Source organism: Sphaerodactylus townsendi, linkage group LG06, assembly GCF_021028975.2.
Source record: "Sphaerodactylus townsendi isolate TG3544 linkage group LG06, MPM_Stown_v2.3, whole genome shotgun sequence".
NCBI lineage: Eukaryota > Metazoa > Chordata > Lepidosauria > Squamata > Sphaerodactylidae > Sphaerodactylus > Sphaerodactylus townsendi.
In genome coordinates this window covers 104,162,101-104,183,994 of record NC_059430.1, presented here as the reverse complement: position 1 = coordinate 104,183,994, position 21,894 = coordinate 104,162,101, and the positions used below count along the sequence as shown (strand labels likewise).

At 48.8% G+C, this 21,894-nt stretch overlaps 1 protein-coding gene across 2 annotated transcripts in view; it reads left to right on the top strand.

Moving 5' to 3' along the window:
- MAP3K6 (mitogen-activated protein kinase kinase kinase 6) overlaps positions 1-21,894 on the top strand; it is a 61,993-nt gene that overhangs the window by 36,983 nt on the left and 3,116 nt on the right. For both annotated transcript variants that reach the window (XR_007244838.1, XM_048500749.1), the window contains exons 12-28: positions 16-65; positions 1,119-1,214; positions 2,873-2,951; positions 3,417-3,550; positions 3,746-3,873; positions 4,537-4,673; positions 4,822-4,927; positions 5,620-5,777; positions 8,285-8,468; positions 8,583-8,745; positions 13,307-13,478; positions 14,541-14,714; positions 16,505-16,610; positions 16,914-17,178; positions 18,466-18,575; positions 19,682-19,794; positions 20,853-20,929. Coding sequence is in view for 1 of the 2 variants with exons in the window: in XM_048500749.1 (XP_048356706.1) it covers positions 16-65; positions 1,119-1,214; positions 2,873-2,951; positions 3,417-3,550; positions 3,746-3,873; positions 4,537-4,673; positions 4,822-4,927; positions 5,620-5,777; positions 8,285-8,468; positions 8,583-8,745; positions 13,307-13,478; positions 14,541-14,714; positions 16,505-16,610; positions 16,914-17,178; positions 18,466-18,575; positions 19,682-19,794; positions 20,853-20,929 (2,252 nt within the window). In the remaining variant the exon portion in view is untranslated. The remainder of the gene's footprint in view (positions 1-15; positions 66-1,118; positions 1,215-2,872; positions 2,952-3,416; positions 3,551-3,745; positions 3,874-4,536; positions 4,674-4,821; positions 4,928-5,619; positions 5,778-8,284; positions 8,469-8,582; positions 8,746-13,306; positions 13,479-14,540; positions 14,715-16,504; positions 16,611-16,913; positions 17,179-18,465; positions 18,576-19,681; positions 19,795-20,852; positions 20,930-21,894) is intronic.

Sequence of the window (21,894 nt, the reverse complement as noted above, 5' to 3'; positions counted from 1 at the left end):
GTTTGGTCCCTGCAGGAAGGGATTTCGACCTGGACATTTCCAGCATCTTCCATCCGTGGAGTCAGGTGATAACTTTTTAACACTGTTTTAAGTGGCTTGCGTTGAACTTCATGTGGGATTGATGCCTTGGCAGGCTCATTTACCTCCTGCTGCCTTGCAAGAGAGGCATGGGAAGTAGCCCCTGGGTCTCTCCCCCACGCCTTGTTTTCACTGAGATGCTTAACCTGTCTGGGCTGAACCACTTGAGTCAACACAGGGGGAGATCAGGTGCTCCTCTGTTTAAAAAAAACCCCTGCACACAGAAAATGAGCATCACAAGAGAAAAGTGACTTTCTCTTGAGATCTTTGCCAGACAAGATCCCGGGAGATCCACAAACATTCCCATCATTGTTACATTCAGTTACACTATGTGGAGGCCTGATATGGATCAGAGCTGCACAGAAAGAGTTGAGGGGTTGCAGCCTTTCTTCTTTGCCCAGATTCACAACTCAAAACTGGCCTCTCCACTCTTATAGTGCTATAAAAAGGAAGATGGCCCAAAAGAGAAGTGCTTTTGTTCCTTCAAAGAACTCAGGGGAGTGAGTTTAGATTTGCAGAACTGTGTGGAGGTAGAAGGGTTAAATCTCTTCCAACCTCCCTGAATGAAAAAGGCTAGCAAAGATCATTCTAGGAAAAATGTTGCCCAGTGCAAAATCTGAGTTTTCGCCCCCCGCCCTCCCTTTATAGGTGGCTGCCCTTCCCCACCATGACCAAACAACTTTTTTTGCACTTGTCTTGAAGTCAGTGTATGGACCCGGGGGGAAGGAGGAGGGGTGTGTGAGTGATTTTCCACCCCCCACATCACTAAATGGCTGCAGTCCAGGGATATTTGACCTCATATTTCCCCCTGGGTGGTACATCCCTGGCCGAGAACTACCTCTTTCTTGATCCTCAGTTATCTGAGATCCCTTAACTAGCAATTCCAGGAATTGAAACTGGACCTTTTGCATAACCTTCAGGTACACTCACAGAAACTCCCCTCAGTCCAAACCATGAAGAACTTGATAGGCAATAACCAACAACACAAGGAGGAGGGGCTCCTTCCGCAAAACTGGTTCCCTCTTTTTTTCTCTCACCAGCATCTCCAAATGTGATGAGAGGTGCTGCTTCCTGTATGTATTGCACACGGCTGAGGACTTCCAACTATGTTTTCCCAATCAGTATCACTGCCGCTGGTGAGTAGGGGTACCTGCAGGGAAAGAGAGTGTGCCAGTGTGGGGTTGGGGCAAGTGTTGGACAATGATTTAAACAGGGGCCCTTTCAGCACGGGCCAATAACAGCGCCCTAGGGATGGCAAAAACGCCATCCCTAGGGAGCTCTTCGCATGGGGGTGTGGCTGCATTGCAGCCGCGCCGCTGTTGCTCACCCCCAGTGGCGCGAAGCCGCTGTTTTGCAACCTTGCTACCCGAGCTAGGTTTTTGGGAAACAGCAGCTTCCAACCGGCAGCGGCTGGAAGGTGCCATTCCCCCCCCCCCTTTCCCAAACGCCTTACCGTGTCCCCCGGCCTCTGGCGCGTCGCACAGGCCAGGGGACACACACACCCTGCCCTGCGACTTCCAAGCTGTCGCGCAGGGCAGGGGGGCGTCTCCCCTGGCCTGTGCAACATGCCGGAGGACACGGTAAGGCGTTTGGGGGACAGCGCAGCCTGCGCGGAGGCTGCGCTGTCTTCCCCACCGCAACGGGGACCGTTCGTGTGAACGGTCACGGGGGGGTTGGGTCGGCGTCATGTACGCCGACCCAACCCCCAGCGTGGCCATGCGGAAACGGCCAGAGGCTGGATGAACATATGTTGGGAGTGTTTTGGTTATTTTTTCATGGCAGCGGTTGGACTTGATGGCCCTTTTGGTCTCTTACAACTCTATGATTCTATGATCTGGGAGACCCAGGTTCAAGACTATCCAGGTGAGCTTGCTGGGGTGACCTTGGGCTTGTCATATATTGTCTGCCTAGAACCTACTTTATTGAGTTGTTATACTATGAGGAAGAGAGAACCATGAAAGGCATTCTGAGCTTTGTGAAGAAAAGGTGCCAAGGATACTTCCACACAGCCATGATTCTGCATTTATGAACTGTTGTGAAGGTGTGTGGGTTGACAGTAGATTATTCATGTGGGAATTTTCTGTGCAGTTTTCCTTTTGTCAGCCACCATTATCTCTGCATTTCCCCCCTCTGCTTTACCACTGGAGCACTGCTTTGAGAGCTTTGAAAAAAATCAATAATTGCGATAGCTTTATGGTACTATAGCAATAACTGGATTTTTAAGCCTTTAAAAGAGCCCTCTGGTGGCTCAGCAGGGAAAAATTGCATCTGCAAAGGGGTGACAGGAGGAAAATATTGCTTTGTCTAGGTGGCATCATGTTCTTTCAGAAAAGATCATAGTAAAACCAGGACTCCGGGAGAGAGAGCATGATGAGGGTAGGGAAAACCTGGGAAACAGAAAAATAAAACGCAGGATTGTTTTGATCACACACCCCCTTCCCCCTCCCTCCTCCAGGTAAAAATTCCCCAGAATTGCAGTTTGGAAGCCAAGGCAGAGAATCATGGAGTTGGAAGAGACCCCAAGGGCCATCCAGTGCAATGCAGGAATACATAATCGAAAGAAAAACATCTGCGGAAGCCACCAAAGTTTCCATTTTCCTTGTTGGAAAAACAAAAATATTTTACTAGGATTGATCTGGAAACTGATTCATAGGCTATGACTTTTAAGTAATACAGCCCCATGTTGTCAAAAACTGCCTGAAAGTAGATTATATGCAGCATAGGATGCATAGATGGAATGGAACCAAGGATGCCCAAGGACTTAGACTTTTTCTTTCCCCCTTGCCCTTCTTAGGTTTTGTGAATTGCTCCGTTCTTTCATGTCAGAAGCCGGTGAGGAAGATAACAGCTGCAGCTCCCCAGAGGAACTAGAAGTGAGTTGGGGCCCGGGGAAGGGACATCAGGGTAACCTAGAGCCATATTGAACCCCACAAGCAAAAATAACCAATGGGCAATTCTTAGCCCCATAGGTAAAGACCTGGGAAAAAACACCCCTGTCTTTGTGCTCTCCTAAGCTGAGCAGGGTTGGCCTGGTTAGTACTTGAACGGGAGACCACCAAGGAATCCCAGTGTCACTGCAGAGGAAGGCAGTGGCAAACCATCTCTGAACCTCTCTTGCCTTGAAAACCTTATGGGATTGCCATATGTCAGCTGCAACTTGACAGCACTTTACACCCAGGCTGACCAGGGCCTTACATCTCTCTGCAGCCTCCAAGAGTGCTTTCTTTCAGGGCCTAGGTGCGCTGACTGGCCAGTCCCATTGGAGGGCAGGCCTGGGCTGCATATTCTGGAAAATGTTTCTAGGCCTCTCCCTAATCTTGCATTTTTGGCTTCTGCAGTACGATTATGAATACACTGAATCAGGCAACAGGGTGATTCTGGGCAAGGGCACCTATGGTGTAGTCTATGCCGGGCGAGACCTCAGCAATCAGGTGCGCATCGCCATCAAAGAGATTCCGGAGCGGGACAGCAGGTAGGAAACACCTGGGAGGTAAATTATGGGGCAGAACGCACAGGAATTAGTGCTGCCTTCTCATGGGATCTGAGGGGCTTGGGTCTATTCCTGCAAAGTCTGGCCAAGCCTTGAAGGGTCATCCAATTCCCATATTTGTCATGGCCCTTGGATGAGAGATTGCCTCTTTTGTTAACTATGACTGCTACTCTTCAGGTACTCACAGCCCCTTCATGAAGAGATTGCTCTCCACAAGCGTCTGAAGCACAAGAACATTGTCCGGTACCTGGGCTCCGTCAGCCAAAGTGGCTTCCTCAAGATCTTCATGGAAGAGGTACCTGGAGGTGAGAAGCGGAAGATACTGTCTGGAGTGTTGACATTATTACAGATATTTTTTTTCCTGTCTGACTTTAGTGTTTATCTGTTGCTGTTTTTAAAATCCTTTGAAACTTCTGCCCTTGTTCCAGCTTTTTGGTTTCGTTTCTGTAAATGTTTGTGCTACCCAAACAGATCTCCTGTACAGAGATACTTTATAGGGAAGCAGTTGCCATTTATCCAGAGTGGCTAGACAGTTATTGATCATGTTTTCAGATGCATGTGTGCTTTGCAATTCGAGAAGACAGCCAGGACCTACAGAACTGCCTTGGGCAGTGTTGGATCTACGTGTAGGCTTGACAGTGTTCTAGCAGCATTCTCTCCTGACATTTCGCCTGCATCTGTGGCTGGCATCTTCAGAGGATCTTTTCAGTAATTTTCAGTAATTTTCCTTGCACTCCATTTCAGAATAATACTGTCTAAAGCCACTAACTTGATCCTAGCATTGATTTCTGTATCAATTTTGTCCTTCCAGGGTTTCCATCTTCCTCTAGTCATGAGAGTGGGGGATTGGGAGGCGCCTCACAAGTGGAATAGCCTAGGACTGCTCTTCATCTAAATCTTGCACTGGTCTTGGAAAGCTGGATCCAGGGCCCACCCTCCCCTCTGAGACCTCTTTTTATCTCCTTTAGGCAGTCTTTCCTCTCTCTTGCGTTCTATGTGGGGCCCTCTGAAGGACAACGAACCAACCATCATTTACTACACCAAACAGATCCTAGAGGGACTGCGCTACCTGCATGACAACCAGATTGTCCATAGAGACATCAAGGTGAGAGCGGCCTCAGATGGGGCTTGTCTGCACTGATGAAGGTTGGTGACAGCTCTGAGCAGCATGCCAGAATGGCCAAGGATGGCAGCCACCTCTTTACTCCACCATGTAGTTCCTTAAAGTTTGATGTCGTTTTCTGGGTCTGCAGGGAGATAACGTCTTGATCAACACGTACAGCGGAGTGTTAAAAATTTCTGACTTTGGCACCTCCAAGAGGTTGGCAGGGATCAGCCCCAAGGCAGAGACCTTCACAGGTAAGGGATGCTGTGCAATATTTAAAAAAGGAAGTGGAGGAAATAGGGGCTCTTGTATCAGCATCACCTGAGATGCTTCATAGCTAAAATTGGTAGCCATCTTTGAAAATTCCCTCCCCTAGCTCTGCCTTTTCCCATCTGCACTAAACCAGCATTCTCAACAGACATGTTACCCCAGATGTCAATTACCAAACAAACCAACAAAGACCTTGTAATTGGCATGCCACAATGAAGCCATAACAGAAGCCAGGATTAAGTTCTTGATGTAACAAAGTTAATATGGTTCAGCGGATGTTGTTTAGTCCATCTTCAGTGCTGCTGTCAGGTTTCAAGTTTACAACTGGTATCTCTCACGATCTCTTGTGGTAGAATTTCTCCCAATAGCAGTGTGGATGTTATAGTTCCCCAGGCTAAAAACAGTAGGGCAAACGCCCTTGTTCTCTGGCCCTGCACCTCATTCCTCCTGACCACTTTGAACTGACCGTTTGCCAGACCTGCTTCCTTGTCTAAGGATTCAAATAGAAAAGGAGTGTGTCTCCTTTAAAAAAAACTATACCCACATCTCTGCCCTCCTCAGGGCCACGAAATCCCTGCTGTTTGCCTTAAAGTTATACAATTAAAAATGAACAAATTTTCATCGCTGGTGGGGGGTGGCTTTCCTTACTCATTCTGACTGTCTGCTTCCTTTCCAGGTACCTTGCAGTACATGGCTCCGGAAGTCATCGATCAGGGACCCCGAGGTTATGGCAAACCAGCAGATATCTGGTCCCTGGGGTGTACCATCATAGAGATGGCAACAGGGAAGCCCCCTTTCTTTGAGCTGGGCAGCCCACAGGCCGCCATGTTCAAGGTAAGGCAGAAACTGAGTCCTTCCAAGGGAAAGCCTAGTTGAACAGAGACGGAGCTACCAGGGGGCTGGGGGGTGCCCGTTGCACCGGGCACGCACCGGGGCTGAATCGTGCCCGCCCCCACAGCGCCCCTGCCCCCTCTCCACATACACACACTTACCTTCACAATGGAGAGATGTCGAGAGTGGTGTCCCCCAAGGATCCGTTTTGGGACCAGTGCTCTTTAACCTATTCATAAATGACCTGGAAGTAGGGGTGGGTAGCGTGGTGGCCAAGTTTGCAGATGATACCAAATTATGTAGGGTGGTGAGAACCACAAAGGATTGCAAAGAGCTCCAAGCGGACCTTGATGAATTAGATGAGTGGGCTCAGAAATGGCAAATGCAGTTCAATGTAGCAAAATGTAAAGTGATGCACATAGGGGCAAAAAATCCAAACTTCACATACACGCTACAGGGGTCAGTGCTATCAGTCACAGACCAGGAAAGGGATTTAGGTGTCTTAGTTGATAGTTCCATGGGAATGTCAACTCAATGCATGGCAGCTGTGAAAAAGGCAAACTCTATGCTGGGGATCATTAGAAAAGGAATTGATAATAAAACTGCAAAGATTGTCATGCCCTTATATAAAGCAGTGCTACCGCACTTGGAGTACTGTGTCCAGTTCTGGTCGCCGATCTCAAAACGGATATTGAGGAGATAGAAAAAGTGCAGAGAAGGGAAACAAGGATGATTGAGGGACTGGAGCACCTTCCCTATGAGGAGAGGCTGCAGCGTTTGGGACTCTTTAGTTTGGAGAGGAGGCGGCTGAGGGGGGATATGATTGAAGTCTACAAAATTATGCATGGGGTAGAAAATGTAGACAGAGAGAAATTTTTCTCTCTTTCTCACAATACTAGAACCAGGGGACATTCACTGAAAATGCTGGGGGGAAGAATTAGGACTAATAAAAGGAAACACTTCTTCACGCAACGTGTGATTGGTGTTTGGAATATGCTGCCACAGGAGGTGGTGATGGCCACTAACCTGGATAGCTTTAAAAGGGGCTTGGACAGATTTATGGAGGAGAAGTTGATTTATGGCTACCAATCTTGATCCTCTTTGATCTGAGATTGCAAATGCCTTAACAGACCAGGTGATCGGGAGCAACAGCCGCAGAAGGCCATTGCATTCACATCCTACATGTGAGCTCCCAAAGGCACCTGGTGGGCCACTGCGAGTAGCAGAGAGATGGACTAGATGGACTTTGGTCTGATCCAGCTGGCTTGTTCTTATGTTCTTATGTTCTTACCTTCGTCTAACAGTGCAGGCTGGAGAAGGGGCCTATTCCCTTCAGGCTGAAAACAGCCTGGTTGGAACTACACTTCCCAGGAGACCTTGTGAGCCCCAGGGTCTCATAGGAACTATAGTTCCCACAAGGCTGTTTTCAGCCTGAAGGGAACAGGCTGCTTCTACAGTCTGCACTAAGGTAAGGGGTGGGGGTGGGGGGCAGGGTGCTGCTGAGGGGGGAGGCGGAAAATGCAGAGTGCGAACTGGGCGCACTCTGGCCCAGCTACGCCTCTGTAGTTGACTTGTCTTCAGAGCCCTGCAAGACAATCACCAAAGCGTGACCGTTGATGGTCTTGTGTCTGTTTCGTGCTTTTTAATCACCTCATAATAAAACGATATTCACAAATATTGCTGTGTCTAAAAGTAAAGGGGTGGCTTGTGCCAGTTGTGAAAGCCAGACCAACCCAAAGCAACATATTTGAGCAACTCGAATATGTAGGAAACAATGGCGTGGTAAAAACCGAGCCTGCTTTAGGAGGCACCAAACATTGAGAACAGTTGAGAGTTGGTTAGTGGGGAAAAATGCAGAGAGAGATGGGAGATTGGAATGCTGAGGAGTTTATAGAATCCTGAAGGGGAAGATTTCTTTGTGTGGGAAGAAATTTCCAGTTTGTTTCTGACATCTGAATGTAACTGTTAAGTTCTTCCAGCTCAGGTTATCTAAAATATCTGTTTTGGAGCTTAGTAGGTGTGAGTGCACCCTTAATTAATAGTATACTTAACAGAAAATGGAGGTTACAGTGAATTAGCTGCTGGATAATGAAGAAGGCTAGATGGGAATCCACTGGCTTGAGTGGAGTTGGCACATAAGGGGAGGATAATGCCTGAAAGACTTGCATTGATTAAGAAGGTCTTGAACAAAATTCTCATGGCGGGAGAAGTGACAGCTGGGTGAATAGAGGAGAGGCCATTCCACGCTTGTGGAATCCAAATTGACAATAGTGGGTGAGCAATATGGGGAGAACTAAGAGCTACTCTGTCCCCTTTGCAACAGGTGTGGGTCTCACTTGACTAGTAACACTTCCTCTGACCCACTACTGGCAAATTGAGGCCCCATCCTTGACTTTGTTTCTTTTTCCAAAAGACAGAATCTTGACAAGGCATGCCAACGCATGCAGTGTAGATGGGCATTTACGACTGTTTTGTGGGTTTACCATCTGCAGCGATGTGTCTGCTTGTAGGTAGGCATGTTCAAGATACACCCTGAAGTGCCCAGCTCCATGTCGGTTGTGGCCAAGTCCTTTATCCTGAGTTGTTTTGAAGCTGACCCAGACAAGCGCGCAACAGCTGCTGCATTACTTCAGGAGTCTTTCTTGAAGGCGTCCAGTAGGAAGAAATCGAAGAGCCCGAGCCCAACTGTGACAGGTGAGAAGGGGAGAAAAAACCTGCCAGCGAGCCAAGCCAGGCTTGTGGCCCACATTGTTTGGCAGGGGGCTCTTTCTTTGATACCCCTCTTACAGTCCTGTTTTATCTGCACAGATGACCCAGCAGCGTCTGCCACACCTGAAAAGTTGACTTCGCTTGAGGGCGTTGTGGAGCTCAGCAGCCACTCCCTCTCCTCACAGGCGTCCCAGCCACAGACAGAGAATATTTTCTTATCTCCGAATTCCAGTGGGGTGATCCAAAGTTCCACTCACTTACGGTAAGATCTGGGCAGACAGAAATGGAACAGGACTCTTTGGCATGTCCATAGTTTTTGTTTGCTGACCAGTCCCAGCTGACTTTCGTCAACCCTGTCGGGTTTTCAAGGCAAGAGACATTCAAAAGTGGTTTGCCATTGCCTACCTCCAGGGCAAGAGATATTCAGAGGTGGTTTGCCGTTGCCTGCCTCCTTGTCATGACTCTGGCAGTCCCCTGAGCCTCCAGTGGGAGAAAAAATATGTCTCGTCACTGGGGTTTTTTGGCTGGATTGTTTTAAATGGTTTTATGATTTTTAATTGATTGTTATTTTTAGGCTTTGTATGAATTTTATGTACGATTTCAGGCTTTATGCCATTGTAAGCCACCCTGCATCCTTTGTGGGGTAGGGCGGGGTATAAATATAACAATAAACAAACAAATAAAAATGTTTTAGAACAGATCTGTTTTGCTTAAATGAGGATGCCTTTCCTCTGCTATTTTCCCAAAGCATACCACCACCCCAGACTGTAACTTACCCTACACGGGGAGGAAATATACAGTTACTTTATGATTCTTTCCCCAGATGAGGGAAACAACAGCCGTGATGCAGGAGAAAATAGTCAATAGTGCTGGCTTTTCCCATCCGGAGCAAAGGTGCATCCAAGATGGGAAAGTCTGCTGGTTTGGTTGTTTCGCCATCCAGAGCAAAGTGTATGTGTATGCCCCTTCTTGATGAGGAAGAGAAAATGGAGAGAAGCTACTGCGGGTAGCTTTAGGCAGAAGGGAAAGTGATTATAGCAGCACAGGAGGATGGCCGGAGAGCTAGTTTTAATTGCTTGGAGACTGACCTTTCTCCCACCTCTGATCTCTGATTGGCAGCTGCTCTCCCCGATCTTAGGAAGAGGTCTTTCACATCACCTCCTGCCTGATCCTTGGGCAGGCCAGAAATTGAACCGGGGACCTTTTGCATTCAAAGCGGAGTTTGCCAGCCAGCCACAACCCCTCCCCAGTGGCAAATGGTGAAAATGTGCTTGAGATTCTCCCCTTGCTCCCCACCTCCCCTTTCTTCCAGTTCTAATTCAGAGCTCTGCTGAATGTTCACAGTACACAATGTGAGCAGTGCGAAAGCCACGCAAGAGACTGTAAGCTCACAGGTATTTCTCTGGGTTTAGTCCAAGCAACAGCAGCTTGAAGCTTGGCCATTTGCAATTACTCTTGGGTCTCCTCTATTTTCTTCCTTCTTTCTTTCTGGCATCCTAATGTTGCCATTTTTTTTAAAGGGAGTGGGAGCTATGTTGTTTTAAGATTTTCTGAAAGTGGCAAGTCCCCCTGCTGTGACACATGAACATCCACACTGCAGATCAATTTGAAGAACCGACAGGCAATAACTGACAAACACAAAGCAAGAACTAGAACAACATGCTGAGTGGATAGCTCAAAAAAGCAAGCCAAGCTAAAGACCACAGGACAAACTGTATATGTGAATATATATATGCTGCTTTTCTCGGGGGTGGGTTTTTTTTTCAAAATCCCTCCTCCATTTTATCTTTATAACAACAAATCCTGCGAGGTATGAAGATAAGAACATACGAACAAGCCATCTGGATCAGACCAGAGTCCATCTAGCAGAGGCGTACCTAGGCCAACTGGAGCCCTGGGCAAAACCTGGGTTTGATGCCCCCCCCATGAGCGGCCACCCTCCCCACCGTGACCAAACAATGATTTTTTCCACCAGGTCGTTTCAAAGTCACCATCACATTATAGAACATGCCCCAACTCACAAATCTGAACACAGCAATGGGCCATGCCACACAGCAGACATAATTTTTGGAAAATGTTTTCAAAATGTTTTATTAGTGTTATGAAAACATTTTATGGTGTTGTATCCAGTCCCCCCAATGGGGGGAAACAGCATCACTTTCATTGTTATTTAAACTGGGGACCCCAGATTCTCCCTTTAAGGTGGATTTAAAAGGAGAATCTGGGCTCCCTAGATTAAACAAGTGATGCTGGAATCCACCCCCAAACAGCATCATTTTCAATCGACCTTAAAGGGAGAATCTGGGGTCCCAAGTTTAAACGACATTGAAAGTGATGCTATTTTGGGGTGGATTCTCCCCCACCCTGAAACAGCATCACTTTCAATATTAAAACTGGGGGCCTCAGATTCTCCCTTTAAATCGATGCCAAAGGTGGTGGATTTAACAACAACAACAACAACAACAACCTTTATTAGACATTGAGAGAATAAAAGAAAGAATGAAAACAAGCATTGGCAGGAAGGGAGTGGATTTAAAAAGAGAATCTGGGGAAATTTAGCGGGTGCCTGTTGTCAGGGGTGCAATTATTAAGATAGCAGCACCAAAATTTGAGAGTATCTTCGTGAGACCCTACTAATGATACCACCCAGGTTTGGTGAAGTTTGGTTCAAGGGGTCCAAAGTTATGGACCCTCAAAGGTGTAGCCCCCGTCTATTACCTCCCATTGGAAACAATGGGGGATGGGGGCACTCCATTTGGGAGTCCATAACTTTGGACTCCATAAACCAAACCTCACCAAACTTGGGTCATATCATCAGGAGAGTCTCCCAAACAATCCCTGAAATTTCGGTGCTTCTAGCTTAAAATCTGCTCCCCCTGCAGGCCAAAAACGGAAAAACTCTGAAAATACAAAATCCTTCACAAACGAACCTGCAATTTTGTCGCCCCCCACAAGGTGGCACCCTGGGCAGCTGCCCACTTTGCCCAATTGGAGGAACGCCTCTGCCATCTAGTCCAGCTACCTGCAGTGGCCCACCAGGTGCCTTTGGGAGCTCACATGCAGGATGTGAAAGCAATGGCCTTCTGCGGCTGTTGCTCCCGAGCACCTGGACTCTGGTGTGAGAGATGAGAGAGGGAGTATGACTGACACCTCACCTGGTGAGCTTCCGTGGCAGAGGGAGGATTCCCAGGCATCTACAGTTAAATATGATCCAGTAGGAGATAATGTGTAAGACCTCCACCTTAGACTCATTCAAAGGAGACCGATTTTGATAAACCAATGGGAATGTGTTCAGTGTAGAGGGGTAGAATGGACTGCTCCACTTAAAGGGGGGGGGGTCACATTTCTGAATGCTCGTCTATGTTTAAAAACTCCCTGCAAGTAGAAAACCAAAACAAAAGAGAAAGAGAATGTAAAACCTTATTTCCTTCCTATGCGAATCTTACTATTTGCATTGAGTTTTTGAAAAAATACAAAATAATGTTCAGAACTGAAATTCTCCACCTGCTGGCTAAAGCAGTGCAGTGCATTCTGCCGTGTTATTCTCAGCACCTTCTGTTGCACATGTGAACCAGTCCAGATATATCCACGCTGTGATGGGATCCTCACACGGATGTCAGAGAAGCTAAGGCAGTGTTTTAGCGCCATCTGGTGACAGCATCGTACCACTACCACCCATGATATTTTTAATCACACACAAAAAATGAAACAGGTGATCCATGCCAGCGTTGTTCAGTGGTTAAGAACAGGTGTGCTATAACCTGGAGGACTGGGTTTCGTTCCCCACTGTACCACTTGAGTTGTTGAAGCTTATCTGGTGAACCAGATTTGCTTGTGCACTCCAACACACGCCAGCTGGATGACTTTGGGCTAGTCACAGTTCTTCGGAGTTCTCTCAGCCCCATCCCCTCCCCCCCCCCCACTATTGTGGGGAGGGGAAGAAGGGAAAGGAGATTGTAAGCCCCTTTGAGTCTCCTTACAGGAGAGAAAGGGGGGATATAAATCCATACTCTTCTTCTTCTTCTTGACTAACCAAATTTATTCAAGCAAATGTTATTCTGGTTTGTTATAATTCAGAAGATGATATGATAACTGTCTTGGAAGATGTACTTCTTATGCATGATTAAGAGTACACGGCAGATAAAATCCATGTTTTGTAATGGGCAAAGATTTTGTTGTAGGCAAAGATTTCTGCCTACAACATATTGTGGTTTTTAACCAACTGTCTATGCCACATTTCAGAACAAAAATCAAACCTTAACAGGCTGTGATGGGTTTTCTGGGTTGTGTGGCTGTGGTCTGGTAGTCTGTGCTCTTGACGTTTTGCCCACATCTATGGCTGGCAAAACATTAGGAGCAAAAATTAGCAGTCAGCGGCCACACAATCCAGAAAAGCCACCACAGCCAGCCGATTCAAGCCTTGAAAACATTTGCTAGTACATCAAACCTTAACTCTAACCCCACTAAAACATCAAATGACCAGAGCATAAAACCCAGCAAGCATTAAAGCATCATGGGGGGGAAAATGAGGAAATTGGGCATGAAACAGCCAAAGGGGTGAAGGTCCACAGGCTCAATGAACAGAATGAGAACCTTTTGATCTCCTCCTGAGCCTCGCTGGCATCCAAACGGCAAAATTCAAAGCACAAGAGGTAAGGTCTCTCCAGCTGCCTTTCCTGTGGTGACGATGGGACACTTTATGCTATCCTTCTGACACTGGCAGGAGCAGAGAATGCAAGCATTTGTGCTCAGCAAGGCGCTGGGTCTCAGCAGGGACGCAGACCCTGCCTTTGACCCCTCCCCCTACCATTGTGTGTACACAGGACTCCAGAGGAACTGGCCAATTTTGACCTCAACCTGTCCTCTTCTTCCCATGAGGAGAGTGGTTGTTTGTTCTTGCTGAAGAAGGACAGCGAGCGGAGAGCCACCCTCCACAAAGTCTTGACGGAGGAGCTATCCAGCATTGCCTCTGCAATACATGAGGCCCAGGATCAGGTAAGCAACCCTTTTGTGGCTTATCAGGGGGGTAAGTCCTGGCTCGGAGAACCTGCTTGCACTTTTCCCAGCTCCAGATACTTGACCTCTGGCCTGACCTCTGTCCCTTGGTCCACCTCACACTGGATGACAGCAGATCTCAAGCTGAGACAGTGCTTTCCCAGCACCTCAGATTGAACCCGACTCCTTTTGCAGGCGCACAACCACCGAACCAAAGAGCAGTGGTGTAGGAGGTTAAGAGCTCATGTATCTAATCTGGAGGAACCGGGTTTGATTCCCAGCTCTTCCGCCTGAGCTGTGGAGGCTTATCTGGGGAATTCAGATTAGGCTGTGCACTCCCACACATGCCAGCTGGGTGACCTTGGGCTAGTCACAGCTTCTCAGAGCTCTCTCAGCTCCACCTACCTCACAGGGTGTTTGTTGTGAGGGGAGAAGGGCAAGGAGATTGTAAACCCCTTTGAGTCTCCTACAGGAGAGAAAGGAGGGATATAAATCCAAACTTTTCTTCTTCTTCTTTATTGGGAGTGCTACTCCAATGCTCTTGGTTGCCTTTTGAACCATGCAGGGGGAACCGTGTGGCTACCAAAGCAAAACCTAGGGCAGGAGGAACCTCTGGGCAAGAACCAACGTATACAGCTGGCTCAGCCTGCTTGCGGGACTTGGACATTGACGGAAGTTGAAGGAGGAAAGGTCTAATGAAGCTGAGGGGGAATTGAGTCAGGGCAGAAAAAAGAAAATGCTTCCTTTATTCAAGGAGCAATTAAATTGTGGAATTGGATGGTGATGGCTGGAAGCATCAATGGCATCAAAGTCAGATTCTTAGAGAAGAGGTCTCTCTCTCTCTAGCTGCTAGCCATGGGGACTAAATGGAGCCTCCACGTTGTGCTGGGAGGCAGGGGGCTGGGCCTCAATCTCTGTTTGTGGTCCCTTCAGAGTCACCAGTTGGCCAGGATGCTGGTCTGGATGGACCACTGGTTCTTATTACTGAAACCTGGGCTATCCGCACAGTTCTAGGCATTTTGCCTCCCTCACTGGGCCTGGCCTTTTTTTCTCCATCTCCAGAGTCCCTTGTCGTTGGAGCACATCTCGGAGTTGGTGTCCTGCCTCAAGAGCTACATCCGCTCCCCCAATCGCAAGCAGCTCGCCCAGGGCCTCCTGCAGCTCCAGCTCCACCTGCAAGCTGATCAGCTCAGCCTGTGTCACCTGCAGGCTCCGCTCTTCACCTTCCAAGACACTGTGAGTGTGCTGGGTGAATGGGCCAGGCGTCCCCTAACAAGGGACACTCAAACGTTCACCATAAGGAGTGTCTGGAAACCTGGGCCACCAAGAGGGGACAACGCTTCAGGATCCCTGGGGGCCCAAGGAGCCAGGCTAGACTTTTAAACTGATGTCTGGGTGATATTGACAGGGACAGAGGACATTTTTGTGTTGGGGCTGTCTAAGGTTTTGAGTGGGCTTCCGAGCAACTGGATTTTCCCTTTGAAAAGCGAGGCTCTAGTTCTTTTCACTTGTGGGAACACTACAAAAAGATTCTGCTTGATCGCTCATGGAGAAGTAAACTATCCCCTCCCTCCTGGATTCTGCCCAATGGGGACAAAGGACCAGTGTGATAGAATTGTTAGGACATTGGACTGGGATCATGGAGACCCAGGTACAGATCTCCACTCTTCCCGTGGAAGTTCACCGGGTGACCTTGAGCCATTTACACTCTGTCAGCCTAACCTAACCTACCTCGCAGGTCTGTTGTGAGGATAAATCGGAGGACAGGACAATGTCAGCTGCTTTGAGTTCCCGTTGGGGAGAAAAAAATTAAATGGATTAATACTACAAATAAATAAATAAGTAGAAGTTTTGAATATTTATCCTTTTAAAGCTGTATTTTACATAGCGCGACAGGTTTATAAACGACAAGCTGTTTATGTTGAGGTCAGGAATGATAATCCCACCTGGCTAGTCCTGCCTGGCTTGTCAGGTGTTGGAAGCAAAGCAGGGCTGGCCCTGGCTAGTATTTGGATGGAAGATTGCGAAGGTCACAATGCAGGGCCAGGCAACATCAAACCACCTCTGAACATCTCTTGCCATGGAAACCCAGAGGAGGACATGTGGGATCTTATGTCCCCGGGCGCACGCCAGCTGGTCACGTGGGGGGTGGAGAATCATGCCCCACACCCTCCCCCTCAGTCGGCCTCGCCAGGCGGCTCCTTCAGCCAGCGGAGCCTCCACCTGCTGAAGGAGCAGTTTGACTGGGCTGCCGCCATGCAGCCCTTGAAGGAGCAGCCCGGCCAAAGGAGCCGCCTGGCGAAGCGGGGCTGAGGGGCATCCGGCGGCAGCCCAGCCAGGTAAGTGGGGCACTAGGGGGTGGGGGTGGGGCGCCTGGAGAGGTTTTGCCCTGGGTGCCATTCCCCCTCCCCCCCCCCCCACGCCTCTGGGGAATCCCACAGGGTCAAGTTAAGTCAGCTGTGACTTGATAGCAAAAAAGAAATCCCATATCATAACCTATATCTTCAGCTCTCCTATCGTGAGATGGGACCTGGGGCTGGAACATTCCTCATTTTTTAAAGGACTTACTTACTTACTTACTTACTTACTTACTTATTTTATTAAATTAGATTTCATAGACCGCCTCATCCCCAAAGGGCTCTAGGCCAGAAGTGGCGAACTTATGGCACTCCAGACGTTCATGGACTACAATTCCCATCAGCCCCTGCCAGCCTGGCCAATTGGCCGTGCTGTCAGGGGCTGATGGGAATTGTAGTCCATGAACATCTGGAGTGTCATAGGTTCGCCACCACGGCTCTAGGCAGTTCACAATACACTATAACATTCAAAGTGCAGCATAATCAAAGAACTGGTACATATTTAGCCTAGATAGGACTTTGAGCCTACTGCTGCTGGGCTTTTGAGGGATACTTCAGTCTGATTCCGTGTTCTGTAGCCTGTGTGGCAGAGGAGAGTCTGTGCGCCTGACGCCAGTGGGAAGAGAGATGCTCAGCTGACCTTGTGGACGTCCTTTTCCCCTCCCACAGGTGAAGCAGGCACTACGGAAGCTGCAGATTAAGCCGCACTGGGTGTTTGCACTGGACAACCTCATGGGGCAGGCGGTCCAAGCAGCTTTCACTGTTCTCTTGAAAGGTAAGGCGCAGGCAGGGAGGTGGCGGTCGGTCCTGAGAAACGGAACTCCACCATTTTGTCCTCTGGAGAGAGGAAGAAATGGTTCCTTTGCGGGCTTCAGTGGTGAGTGGGTGGGTGTTGGGGTGTGCCCTAGAATCCTGCACTTCCGTAACTGGGGGAGTCAGAGTGCCTGGGTTGTAGTCTTAAGAATCAAACTGGCATTCCAGTTTTGGAGATAGGGTTTCCTGGTGTGCAACTGGACGCTTGGTCTGTTCACTGAGCCGCAGCTTCTGTGTTTCATCTGGGCTTCTCTGGCTCATTTAGACCTCAAAGTGAAGCCATTGCTCTCACTCGAGAAAGGCTGTGGACCGCCCATCAATGAGGAAGAGGAGGAAGAAGGGGCACTTTCGATGCAGGACGAGCCACCTTCATTCCAAAACCTCGGCAAAACTGTGAAGGGCAGCTCAGACACACCAAGCTCTGGAATCGGCACCAGCAGCAATGGCAGCTGGCTGGACTCCCAACACCCCCTGAAGAGCCGTGGGTCCCTCTTTGCCCAGCTGGGCCATCTGCAGGCAGAGACACAAAGGTAAGCCTTTTCTTTGATCGATTCAAACATGGTTAAGTGCATGAGGTGGTGGTAGTGCTGGATTCTTTCCCCTTTTGGGATGATTTGGGTAATTGACAGTGTTGGTAACTGGAGGGGCCTGTGAGAAGGGGAGGCAGCATTGTCAGGTAGGGCCAGAACCTGCCCCACCACCCAATCAGGAAGGAGCAGATATGACATCATGACAGAAAGTCCTGAAAACTAGTAGGTGTGTGGCTCAGTGGTAAAGCATTTGCTTGGCAAATAGAAGGTCCCAGGTTCAATCCCAGGCATCTCCCGTTGACCAGGTCAGGGGATGTGACCAGAGGCCCTGGAGATCTGCTGTCAGTCAGAATAGGCAATGTTGACCTTGATGGATGGGTCATATAACTCATTAATAAGCAGCTTTATGTATGTGTCCCAGCTAAACCAGAGGGAATTCAATCTTTCCCCCATTGTGCATGCTGAGAGATACAGCGTCCTCTTTCTCCTGCATGATTCCCCATTCCTCCACCTGAGTTGCTGAGTGGCTTATGTGGTGAACCAGATGTGTTTCCACACTCCTACATTCCTGCTGGGTGACCTTGGACTAGTCACAGTTCTTGGGAACTCTCTCAGCCCCACCTACCTCACAAGGTGTCTGTTGTGGGGAGAGGAAGGGGAAGAAGTTTGTAGGCCCTTTTGAAACTCCTTACAGGAAAGGTGGGGTATAAATCCAAACTCCTCCTCCTCCTCTTCCTCCTCCTCTTCTTCTTCTTCTAAAATCTTCAGTGCTCCCTGTAGGTTTTGTTATCTCTACCCACACCAGTTCTCTGCTGTGCGCTCAGAACACCCCCAGTCCATTGAGTGACAGTGGCCTAGCAGTTTCTCACATCACACTGTGCGTACTGCTTAGGAGAGTGCTGCTTAGGTTAAGAGCAGGTGTACTCTAATCTGGAGGAACCGGGTTTGAATCCCCGCTCTTCTGCCTGAGCTGTGGAGGCTTGTCTTGGGAATTCAGATTAGCCAGTGCACTCCAACACATACCAGCTGGGTAACCTTGGGCTAGTCACAATTCTTCTGAGCTCTCTCAGCCCCACCTACCTCACAGGGTGTTTGTTGTGAGGAAGGGAGGATAAGGAGATTGTAAGCCCCTTTGAGTCTCCTATAGGAGAGAAAGGGGGGATATAAATCCAACTCTTCTTCTTTATCCTTTTGGTTCAGTGTTTAACTAGGTCACACTCCCATGGAGGCCCACCATCGTGGTTGCACACAAAGCAGACTCTTTTCTCCCCTTTTCTGTTTCACCAGATTGCAGTGGGAACTGATGAAGAAGGAGCATGAATGCCAGAGACTCCTTCAAGAGGCATTGCAGCGCATGGAAAAGGATGTCTGGGTTCTAAGAGAGGCCAAGCCAATAGGTGAGATCCATCGAGATGGAAGGTTTAGATTGGAAACCCTCCCCATCCTGGTGCATGCCAAAACAGGGCTGTGCCTTTAGTGTTTCGTGGTCCACAAGGCTGTGCCTTCATTGCACTGAACAAGTTTGAACTCGGCACCCAGGTAGTGCAAAATCTGTTTCAAGAAAAGCTGGATTCAACATGATGCAGATCTGTACCAGCGATCTTACTTGGCATAATTCTGAGTCTATTGGTCAAAAATGGAGGGTGGGGGGAGACAAAGCCCTACTTTCAGAAAGCCCAGCCATTGCTCTGGCTGATAAGGTTTCTTCGGGCATTGTCCATTTTATTTTTGAACACATTTTTTGCAGCTATGAGGGCTAGAAACTTGTTTTGCAAATGATTAATATGGTAAATTCTGCAGAATCGTTTATGCACAGCTCAAGAAAGGATTAACTTTAGTTCCTCAGCCACCTGTGCAGAGACCCCTCCCCCCTTCATTCTCCCCGAATCTGAATCACTGGCATTTGCAGGGTAAGCCCCCCATGCCAGCCTTTCTGTAGGGTGAGGTTGGGGCGGGAGGTTAGCTGTCATTTAGAACCAGTTACCACACTAAGGCAGGCATTGGAAGAAACCATTTGAAAGGGAGCATTTCATCATAAACGTTTTCTGAGCGAAACCATGATAGCTAAATGAAACCTCCAGGCTTGAGAGCCAGTGTGGTGTAGTGGTTTTAAGAGCAGGTGGATTCTAATCTGGAGAACCGGGTTTGATTCCCCACTCCTCCACCTGAGCAGCAGAGGCTTATCTGATGAATCAGATGTGTTTCCTACATTCCTGCTGGGTGTTCTTGGCCTAGTCACCATTCTCTCAGAGCCCTGCCTACCTCACAAGGTGTCTGTTGTGGGGAGAGGAAGGGAAAGGAGCTTGTAAGCCACCTTGAATCTCCTTACAGGAGAGAAAGGCGGGGTATAAATCCAAACTCTTCTTCATATACATCCATACCAGTGTGGGCTGTTGTCTTCATGGTTTGCTTCTGAGTTCCCCAGCATCATTTAGCTGTGAACAAACAGAATTGCCTCATCCAGAAGACCTCTTCTTGATTTTCTTTTCTCCATTCCCTACAGGAATTTCTAGCTCTCGCTTACCTCATCTCTTGAGGAGAGAAGAAGAGGCTGTAGACCTCCTGCTTGTTGAGTGGCTGGAGCAGCACGGGGTAGACAAAGACTCCATCACAACGGTCAGTTGCCTTTGTGGGCTCCTGTGCAAGCATCCCCTCCTAGCTGCGAGAAGTCTGGCCCTCCCTTTGTTCTCCATTAAACTGGAATGTGGAGGAGTCTCTATGCCGGCTGGCTTGACTCATTTAGGAGAGCGGCCAGTGGCTGAAGAAAGCAGAAGCACCGCTTCCAAAGCAAACCACTTCCCCTTTCTGAAATGATGAGATGCTCTTGATCTTTGTTGAAATTGATCTCTGAAGGCTGGAGATCAGTTGTAATTCCAGGAGAACACATTTGGTGCAGGGTTTTACCCTTTTTTTAAACCTTTAGGGCGTAGGTGTCAAACTTGTGGCCCTCCAGATGTTATGGACTACAGTGCCCATCATCCCCTGCCATCACCATGCTGGCAGGGGATGATGGGAACTGTAGTCCACAACATCTGGAGGGCCACAAGTTTGACACCTGTGCTTTAGGGCACCTACCCCAATAGTATTATGGTTGGCATCCCTGGAGGTTGGCAACCCTGTGCACACTCAACTTGCACGTATGTTCATACCCCTGTTTGTGAGAACAAGCCAACATGCATTTGCTTTCCAAATGAAACCGGTACCGGTACCTGGCTCAGTGTGGAGTTTAGTTCACGTGACCAGCAGCATATATGCCAAATGTAACACCCACATAACGAAAAACCAAGAGTTCATCATTGTGGTGATGACTCAGCGAACAACAGTGACAGGTCAGTGCAACCCTCTTTGCAGTGTACATGGATTGTACATGCACACACTGTGACTTGTGACCAGGATCTGTGTGCAGGAAAGTACTGGTGGACACGGGCCCAGTGGGGCCCTTTGCAGTCTCTCCACGTTTCCGGTTAGGCCTTGATCTGGCAGCACACTCTTCAAAATGCAGCCCTGCTTCCAAAGTGAGTTGCACGTGGCTTGGCTGGATCGACCTCTGCCAGTTTCTGCCTTGCGTGTGCTGTACACGATCCCTACACATACACACACTCACACTGGAGACATTCTGTTGCACCCCACACATCTGGCAAGCTGTCACTAATACTTCTTTCTCTGCTTCCCAGCTTATGGACCACGGCTTCACTTTGCCCATCTTGTTGAACTGTGCTACCAAAGACGACCTCCGGTATACCTGCATCAGGTAGGGCTGCAAGCAGTGGTGGGATTTAAACTAATCAACCACCAGTTCCCCCTCCCACTGTGCCCCCCACCGCCATCCACTTACTTGACTGATGCACCCCTGCCCCCCCTTTCCGATGTTGGGTAGGGGGAGACAAGGGAAGAAAGCGGTTTCAGGGCAGCAGCAAGCCGCCGATTGGGCCATGCCGCACACCTCTGGTCTGGCAGCGCAGCCTTCAAGAGAGGCTCCCTCGAAGGCCACGCCACCGGCCCAGAGACGCACAGCCCCATCAGTGGCTGACTGGCCCCCCACGGGGGGAGGGGACCTGCCCGGCCACAGATTGGGCCAACCCTGGTGCGGCCTGCCAAGGTGCCATAATGTGATTCAGCCAGTTCGCTACTGGTTCGGTAGAACCAGTGCAAACTGGCTGAATCCCACTTCTGACTGCAAGCCTGCTCTTCCTCCCTTATTTTAAAACCAACGATAAAATAAATCAACGGAAGCGTTGTTCATCAGAAACCTCCTCCCAACATGGTGTGGAGAAAAAGAACAGAAACTTTTTCCCCTTCACCCTAATACTAGAACAGGGGGGCAGAAAGCTGCATGGTATAGCTCAGTCTCATCAGATCTTGAAAGCTAAGGTCATAACTTGGAAGGTAGACCACCAAGGGAGGCTCTAGGGAGGAAGGCAAGGGTTGACCACCTCTGCTTTTCACTGGCCTAGAAACACCCCTTGTTGGGGTTGCTGTAAGTTAGCTGCAACTAGATGGCACTTTACACACACACTAGAACATAGAGTCACTACACAGAACAGATTGACAGTGGATTCAAGGCACACACAGAAAGAACTCCTGTTCTACACAACAGATGGTTGACTTGTGAAACTCACCATCACCAGATGTGGTGACAGCCACTGTTTAAGATGGGTGTTAGAAAAGGGCTGGACAGATTATTGGAGGACACGGGTGCAGCAGCACAACACCGCT